At 35.1% G+C, this 9,829-nt stretch overlaps 1 protein-coding gene across 1 annotated transcript; it reads left to right on the plus strand.

The window, feature by feature from the left end:
- The first annotated feature begins 285 nt into the window (after positions 1-285).
- Positions 286-9,359, plus strand: LOC136808450 (putative leucine-rich repeat-containing protein DDB_G0290503). The gene is made up of 5 exons (XM_067064983.1): positions 286-678; positions 2,480-2,583; positions 2,877-3,027; positions 5,332-5,481; positions 6,240-9,359. The coding sequence occupies exons 2-5, from the start codon at positions 2,543-2,545 to the stop codon at positions 9,357-9,359; spliced, it is 3,462 nt and encodes a 1,153-aa protein (XP_066921084.1). The 5' UTR covers positions 286-678; positions 2,480-2,542.
- Positions 9,360-9,829: the final 470 nt, after the last annotated feature.

Raw genomic sequence — 9,829 nt, forward strand, 5'->3', positions numbered from 1 at the left:
ATTTTGCGATATTCAATTGTTTTGCTTTTGACAAATATTAACCTTAATTTTCAGGTTGCTGTATTTCTAACTCGTTGTTTCGGCTATTTATTCAAAACTGTCTACTTTTCGCTCCACCGACATTCTATATATTTACTACACGCAATCAATTTCGCAATCGGATGAATGCTGTAAAAGAAGAAAAATTACCCTCAACTCACAGGTAGGACCAGAACTTTTTAACCAAAAGAAAAAATCTTTATCTCCATTTTCCTTTTTTAATTTTTCTATTTTTTAAATCTTCAATCTTTTCTAGTATTCTCCTCTAAAATATCTTTCCAATGTTGTATGACCTTTTACTAAAGCGAAAAAATTGGCTGAGAAATCAAAAAGTAAAATGTCCACATACTTTTGGAACAGACAGTCATACGATAGTGTTCTTATAAAAAAGTGAATCGAATTTCGGCAAAGAGTTTCGCTGATTAGGGAAATGGAGAATTGCCCAGCTCAATTAACGTCATACGGATCAATATAATTGCAGAAATATTTTTGCCACTTTGCAAACAAATGAAAATAATTTCCCTTATTCCCTAATGTGATAATTATGCAATTATGAGTCAAAGTTGTAAAATTATCATTCAATGAAGAGTGGATCTTTGCGAAAGAAGGACACGTTGGTTGGAAAATTGACAGCATTTGGTAAGAATCTTTTTCATTTACAATGCTATTAGGGGTCTTATACTAAAGGTTTTTCTAGCACTGCTTCTGGCTTTTGGTCTTGCCTCTCTTGAACTTGCCTTTCTTGAACTTGCCTTTTTATGTTGTCCTTTCTTAAAGGAAGCATTTTTAATTGATTTGATACTTCAAGGAATCGGATTTGTAGCTTTTGCAATTTGTTACTCAACTTTCCAAAGGTAATATACCGTAAAATAACCCTTACCTCTCACTATGATGTCGGGCTGAGTCCCCTTTTTTTGACTGTCTTACAGAATTTACAGAGTTCAGATAGCATATTCCAATCGTTTTTGCGTGACAAACAACCTTTTTTATTGGAGTACACGTTTTTTTTTTTTATAAGGAACTCGAGGCTGAAAATGGTTCAAAAAATAAGGAATTGTTAAGGAACTGCTCAGGCTGAGAATAAGTGGATTTGAAAATAATGTACCTTATTGGGACTAATTTGACCAAATTTTGATCTTTCAAGGGGCAAAAAGTTCAAAATTTCCTATGTAGTAAGGAACTCAATAAGGAACTCGGAGACTGAAATTCTCTGTAAAAATAAGGAACTCCAGGCTCAGAGCAAAGTTAAGGTTCCTTATAAAAAAAAAACGTGTATTCAAAATGAAATTGACAAAAAATTAAGAATATGCTGCTAAGAATACTACCTGAGAATATCGTAGGGATATTTTAGAATGATTTCCTCCAAAAAGTCAAGTCAGTGTCTCTGCCTCGCCCTCAAAATGAATTCATCCTAGTTCATCATTTTTCGCTACAAATATATTGAAGATTATCTCATATTCCCAATGGAGAATTCCGGTTTCCTTCTAGCTAGTATTCAGTAATTCTGGGATATGGTCTCCTTTATTTACTTCAATAAAAAAGAAAGATTTAAAATTAGCATCCATTTCTATAAGAATTCCGTCCAGTGATACATTAGAAATGAAACAAGAAATTGTGGGGTAATATCTAAATATATTTGGTTCATGGGATACTCTTCATGTTTCCTCTCATTTTCTCTTCTATCCTTTATTTTGTTTTTCTTCTTCGGTTGTTTTTCATGAAATGAATATTATTAACACTTTTTCTTTATTGCTTGCTTTACTTTTTCGTTTTCTCATGCTAAGCACTACGCTTTTCAAGGAATTACTTTTTCTGATGATAAGTTTGTTTTGATGTTACTCGTATCCATCGTCTTGTGCTCGTGCTGTAAGTGATTAAGGCGACTTTCTAATAAATCGGCATATATCATTGTATCTAGAGAGAGGAAAGTCATTTGGACACAAACAGCGTGACAGCCTTTAAAATTTGGGTTTTAAGCCTGAAATAGCTTTTTAAGGTTTTAATTTTACTACATTTCAGTATCTTTTAAACTTTCCAAAGCAATTGCATGTTTAGAATCTGCAGTTATTATAAAATCATGTGATTGAAAAGTCGTTCCAGCGTTTTTATTGGCCGATATTCGTTAACGGCCAAAATTCAAATCTCTAAGCGTTTACAGTCACCATACAAATGTTTCACTTTTCTAGTTGATCGTCTCACAATGTCTTTACATGTCAACGGTATACAAGCTATGGAAGGTCTAAATAAAACTAAAAAAACCCTAAAATATACATTAACACGATCTACCATAAACAGACAGGTTTATTCTAACAAATATACGCTAATCGACAACTTCTTAAGTCGATGTTTCGCCTATACCATACAGCGAGAAAAACATGTGTTTATATAGCATTGCCTTCTAACATGAAAATTTCTTAAATCTTGAATTTCTTTTTCTTAGGTGTTTGGTTTGTTAAGAAGTTGTAAGATTTGAAAGCTGTTCGCTTGCTTAATGTGAAAAAAGATGGCTTTGGCAAGGAAAGCAAGAAGTAAAACTTCAGCCAGGTAATTTCCCTTTTAATTGTATAATTTCGCAAATCAGCAATTTGAAGAATTTTGTTTGGATTTGATTTCGCGAATCAGTAAAAAATTGTTGAAAGTGGCTCTTGTTAAGGGCAAGAATAGCATTTTTGCAGAGTTTACGCTGAAAATCTCATTGTGAGAATTTAATTTCGCGAGTTACCGTTCTTACGCGTTTCGGTAGTTTTGATATAGCGGGAATAGCAAAAATTTGCGAATTTAAACCTGGCAAAAATTAACCGCTTTTCTCACCGACATTTTTCCATTCACATTACCAGTGTGGACGATTTGTTGTCAGTGATGGAAGAAAGCAACAACAACAACAACCTTAATGTTCCTGGTGATTTGACGAAGAATGGAAAATGGAAAAGTCCAGCTAAAGAAACCGTATCTTCAAGACAACGAAGAGAAATGAACGCTGGCAAAGGGGTAAGCTACAAACATTTTTTCTTCAATCAGAGGACATTCTTAAAGTAGTTGTATATTAAAATATTTTGAAAAGGTTGATACTCCTTTATTGATGAGTCCGCTACCATCTTGCATATTTACTCGTATTTATTTCTGCTGGAGCACGCTATTTAAGCTATGTGTCACATACCCGGTAGAAAATTTGGCCAAAATTTTTTTAAAGGTGGGAAATTGGCTTTGATTACATCCTAATTGGAAATTTAATGGAAAGAGTTGCACTCCAAAACCATCCATTCTTGATTTGAGCTGGTTACAATTAGAACTTAAATGTTCCACCGGGGCACTGTGATTGGGAAATAGCGAGAGCGGTCCCTATGGCCAGTGCTTTTTACTTTGCCGCACCAATTTCGATTATAATTGAAATATTGGATAGGAACCATTGGAGTGGACATTCATAAAATTTCACATGTATGATTTTGCCGAGCGACGCCTTTCGCAGGTATATTATGGAGAGTCATATTGAAGACAAGACGTCAGTAAAATGTTTGATTTAACCATTTTCACTGGACCGCATACTTTGATATGTAGCCTTATTGATAAATTGAAAGTGTTTTTGATTTGATAATTTTACACACTTAAAAATTCCCAGTCTTACATATAGAACACTTTAGATCTCAAAAAGGTCGGGCGGATGATGTAATTTATAGCTTTTTGGAGTTTACCACTAGGTCTAGAAAAGTTACATTAGAATAATTTTACTCCATGAAATCTATGTTTCCCTCTAAAAAAACGTCAATATTTAATGCCGATGGGAAAGTTTGTCAATCACACAATGAATAGATTATTCAGAATCTTTTACCACACTTTGACATACAAAAATGTTTTTTCTTTACAATTGGAAAACCGGGCGTAACTTTTGTTAGATTTCAAATTTAGTTGAAATTTCTATAAAAGTGGAACCGCAGGCCTTCAAATATTATTGAACTTAGTCCAGCCCTTGCAACCAAAGTTTGACCAAAATTCGCAAAACTTTTATTCGTACATTGTAATTTTTGATTGCTATTACAGCTTTCAGTTAGCTTTTCCAGGGTTTATATTACCTTACGTTCTGATCCTTTTGATTTTAGGCCTTCACTGTAAAGTTCTTTTATTATCATATAATTTTTTTTATTCTCGAGAGCTTTACGTTATGCAATTTCACCAATTAAGCAAATTAAAAAATTTCGAAAGTTTTCAATTGGTATTGACTGATTTCACCGAAAATTTAGCCAAAATGAAAAAAAAGGAAATTAGAAAAAGGATCCAGTCTCTTAAACCATTGACTTTGTTGGCTTTTCCTGCTATGGTTTTCTTCTTTGATATTTTTCCTTTGAATGGAAGCATCCTGCAGTGTGAGGAGCGGGAATTTCTCAGATATCATTATCCCCAAGGGAAGAAGGTCACGCTCAAAACTAAGAGAAAGAAAAAGTATTTCTTTTAATCAAGAGACATATGGCAACGTCTTAGTAACGGTATTTCAGACCCACGAAAATGTTTCATTGAACTTGAATGAAATTTCCTTCCACCAAAAATAGAGTTTTTTTGCGGTTTCAATTCTGTTCATCATAGTTGTTTTTGATTATTATTTTGCATCATAATAATGTATTGATAACAGTTATTCTTCTTTCAAATGTAACAGAGAAGAAAATGTATGAAACTTAAGATAAATGTTGGTGTTTAAAACCTCTAATAGCTTAACTCGAACTCTCATATTGTGAACTACTTTTGCGGGTATCATGGCTGAGGTTCTACTATCACTTTTCTTGGTACGTAAACTTGATGATATTGTACTGCTTTCAATCGCAGGAATTTTTTTTTTTGGAAAAATAGTAGAAATGTAAAATGCATACCTCAGATTCACACTGTCGTTCGGTTAAGAGAAAGAATGAAGACATTTGATCTATTTATTCGGAAAGAGCATTTGTCACGCTGGTCTGGAAGCTTATTTATTGTTTTAACTTTTTGCTAGCTTTTTCCTTTGTTATTATCAAAAGATGAAAATGGATTTGCTCAGTTTTTGACCATGTTACCGAGTATTCCTCTTGGGATTGGTTTAAGATATGATCACGTGATCAAGAAGTGAGCAAAGCAAATTAATTTCTCAAACGCAGGTTCAAGTAAGAAACAATGGAAAGAAACAAAAGACTTCCAGATCGGTATTTTTTATACGAACTATGGAAAGAGAGACAAACTTAATCCAACGCAAGCTAAGATCAATAAAAGAATTACCATACATCATTTTAAACCTATTTCGCTTTCCATAACATCAAAATATTTCAATTTCAGATACGCATGCGTAGTCGCACAGTGTCAGCAGATGACGATACACCAGGAGCAAGTTCGTGGGCCAAAGAGAAATTGATGGAACAAAAACGTCTCATTAAACAACATGAAGATGAAATGGAAGAATTGAAAAAGAAGAATAAAGAACAACAGGTTTGTGTTCTATTTCTATTTAGTTATTTTGTGTTCTACCATCGATTTGTTTATTTACCCTTTAATTAGTCCTTAGTCCTTTTCCATCTGTTTATTGTCAAATGCTAGTTTGAGAACTTTTTGTACAGGGTTCTGGCCAGAACTTTCTTTTATAAAGAATCAATAAATTTTCTCTTGAGCCTTGGCTGTTTTACTTTCTTTGGCAACTTCATAGGACGAAGTGAGTTACTTTAGGCTTTGTACCCGTTTCTTATCACTTTAACCCTTGAATTGGTTATGATTTTGACATTCATTCCAATCTTAGAATTTGTTCTTAAATCGTTCTTACTTTTTGACGATTTTCTTATAAAATTATTTTTATAAAAAAAGATTGTAGAGCAGTATTTTGATTCGCAAACATTTATAGATATATTTCCTATGTTAAATATACAAAAGGTTTTTGTTAGGAGATGAGCAGAAGCCTATAGAGAAGATAACCTCAACGAACAAGGCTTAACTGTATATCCTCTAACGAGAAAGTTCCTCATGATGATATAGGAAGTATATCCATAGAGGTCCGCGAATCAGACTACGACGAACTAAATCTCGAAAATGCACGGTGCGTGCAAGGGCACAACTCAAATATTAGCTTCGGTTTTCAATAATATTCTTCTGAAATTCTCTTCAGAACCCTTATATTGTTCAATTTTCCTTCATTGCAACCTTCCAAAGACGTTATTTGTTCCAAATTGAAAAATATAGATTGTTTATCTTTGTAGGACAAGCTGGAGAAGAGTTACGAAAAGATCAATGAACTGATACAAATCAACACTGAGAAAAGCGACAAAATTGAAACGTGTGAAAACGAGAAGACACAGATCATTCATGAAAGTGAAGACCTAAAAACTCAAATCATCCAACTTCGCCAAAAGATAAGAACCATGCAAACTACCTTGGAGAATAAGGACAACACACTTAACATGTGTCAGAAGATCTCTGAGGAAAAGGATGTGGCGATGGTTGATTTAAATCATATGTTTGAGAAAGAGCAAAAAGAGAAGATCGCCTTGGCTAGCCAGTATTCTTCTAAGCTAACTGATCAACAAGAGCTGAACAAGACTTTGCAACGTGAAATTGAGTTATTAAAACAGGAGCTCGACCGACAGTTAGAGACTTCAACAAACGTGAAAAATGAGCTAGAACTAGAATTAAAAGCGGCTCAAGACAAATCACAAACATTGTTTGACGAGAGAAGTCAGTACGAAGAAGCATGTCAGAAATACGAATCGGAGATTTCGGAACGTATTCGAGAGAATCTCCATATAATGGAGGACTATGATAAATCGAAAGTTGTTGAACACAAACAATTAAGCTTTATCAACGAACTTACAAAATCGAATCAAGATTTAACGACAACTTTACGGAAAATACAAACCGAGTTTGAAGAGATAAAGATCCAACTACAATTAACGAAATCAGAAGTTGTGGAAGCCAGGGAACATCAACAAAGTGCTTTTCAACAACTCGAAGATGAGAAGAAAACAAACAGGGACCTGGAATCGAATCTACAAAATGGCGCGAAAACAATCAACGAACAGGACCAACTAGCCAAGAAATTACAAAACGAGATTGACCGCTTGAAAGCGGAACTTGCTGAAACCACAGAGAATCTGCAAGAGATTACCAATAACCATCGAGAAGTTGAGGAGAGATTCACCAATCTTGAGAGTGAGACAACGTCAAAGAGTTCTAAAGCGCAGGAAGAGCTAGATGATTTCGTGCGGCGTGATCACGAACAAACAAACATGCTGAATAAACTTGTCAACGACCTTGAAGATACTAAGCATGACAATGAACTTAAAACCGAGTTAGCTAAAAATCTTCAATCGGAGCTACAAGAGATTCAAGAGAGATCTCGATTCGATAATGAAAACCAACTGAGAACCATACGTGATTTGGAAAAACAAGTTTTTGATTTCACCAATTCTGCCGAACAGCAAGCTGGCAAGATGAATAAATTGGAGATTGAGAACCAGGACTTGAGCACTAAAATGATCCAATGCATCGAAAACATTGGATCTTTGAAAATCGAGAATGGCAAATTGCAAAGTAACGTTACACAATTATCTGATGCAAATGAATTGCTTCAATCCCGTCTCGATGACCTAACTGTATCATTTGAAGAGAAGGAGAACGAGTGTCAGGATTATCAAGACAAAATTGAACTTTTGGAAGAATCTGGTTTGACACAGGATAATATTGTTGCTGACGTCACCGATCAAAATGAATTTATGAACGCTCAAATACAGGATCTCGAGCAAGAGGTTAGTCAACTTAAAATCAAGATCGGCACATGCGTAGAAAAACATTCGTCCGAACTTACGCAGCTGCAAGACAACCACAAGCAAAACGTCAGCAAGCTGACCGAGGAGCTGAACACCAATCGCCATAAATCACAAAGTGAAATCAACGAGCTGTTAAATAACTTTAATGAGGTTGAAAATGAGTTGAGCTTTTGTCAAGACGAGCTGGTTAACAAGACAAAGGAGTTAAATGACACACGTGACCAGCTTACGGAAATGTCTAACGCAGCGATCGCCAAAGAACAAAAACTATTAACAGATCTTGAGACACTCAACGAACAAAATGAAAACATTCTACAAACTGAAATCCGTAAATTCAAAAAAGAATGCGACGACAAAGTCATGATTCTGCAAAGTAACTATAATGCGGAGATGATTAAATTGCAGAACGAATTTCAAGGGAACATGTCAGCCATGAAACAAAAACACGAGGCGGAAGTGAAGGAACATCAGGAACAAATGAGAAGCAAGCTTGAGAATGAAGGTATGGTAGCTTCAGCTGAGAAAGAGAAACTACAAGAAAAATACACCAAGAAGTCTGCTGATTATGATCGAGTACGCACCGAGTTGGACACCAAAATGAAAAGCAAAGATGTCGAGTTAACCTCCAAATCACGAATTGTCAACCAACTTGGACGTCGTATCGAAACACAACAAAAACTCATCGATTATATGATGAAATCTTTGGAAGCTGAACGTACCAAAAACCATTCCTCTAACAACGATGTCATGTTTATGTTAGCAAATTTGCAGTCCTCCCTTGATGACAAGTTACAACAAAACCCCCTTGCAGGAGAGATCTACCAATACCGGCAGTCACTCTCCTCCGCTTCGTCTTTTCAAGATTTGAACCATTCATATCCACAACCTCTCACGAATTCTTCACCTAGGAGGGAGATGCACCACTCCACCACAGAGCCTGTCTATTCACCGATACCTTCACCTACACCCTCACCCATGGTCGAAAAATCACCCCACGATGATTTCAACCTCTATCTAAGAAGACAAGAGCACCCATCAACAAAACCGCACAACCAAACTTTCCCTTCATCTAAAACACAAGATCACCCTTTAAATACATCCTCTGAAGAATCAAAGCTCTCAAAATCTCTACCTGCTGAGAATGTGTTTGTCGACCATGGTTACGTTTCACCGACCCTCCATAACAACAGCACCAAAACGGTGTATTTTGGTGAACAAATCCAAACCATTATGAAGACATTCGAGAAATTAGAATCAATCAGTGAAACAGCTTCTCCAAACAAGGAACTGAACATGGAAATTTGGAAACAGAAAATCCATTTCCGTTTGAAAGTCTTGGAAGACCAAATGGATGAGATCGATGATCAATCTGTCACTTCATCCAATAGCAATGCTTCAGATTCAGCTTTTGATAAACCCAATCCATTACACGACCAACCTGAAGTTGTGTTCCATCCGTCCACGCGAGAGATTCGTGAACTGATTGAGAATGTAAACAGACGTTATAAGAGACTGGGACGGAAATACTTGAACAGTACCGCTGATGAACTTTAAAAAACTTTCAAAAATGGATTTTCTATATATAGCTATTTATAGTGTATCTAACCAAAATTTATAATAGAATTATTTGAAGTCATTAAGGTCATCTTAAAGGAATCACAAATCTCTGATGATTACAGCTAAGAGATATTTTAGTCGTCTTAAGTCGAATTGAGTATATTTATCCTAGGTAAAATTTTTCCTGAAAGTGATTTTTTTCGTCTTTCGAATGACCGTATTTCTTCGTGTCGTTTCCAAATTTTCTTTTTTAACCAATTTCTACGGGTGCAATACAATATCTAGTGTTTTATACTAATGTAAATGAATGAATATTGTAAACTAATTATTTTTTAAGGATTTTATCTCAGAAATATTTAATGATAAGAAAACCTTTCGATTCTTGTTCAAAACACTTTCCTGGCTTTCATTTTAGCAATCAACAAGCTAGGGATGTCCTATGTTAGATTTTCAGCCACCTCGAAGTT

Source organism: Clytia hemisphaerica, unplaced genomic scaffold, assembly GCF_902728285.1.
Source record: "Clytia hemisphaerica strain Z4C2 unplaced genomic scaffold, Clytia hemisphaerica genome assembly, whole genome shotgun sequence".
Lineage (NCBI taxonomy): Eukaryota > Metazoa > Cnidaria > Hydrozoa > Leptothecata > Clytiidae > Clytia > Clytia hemisphaerica.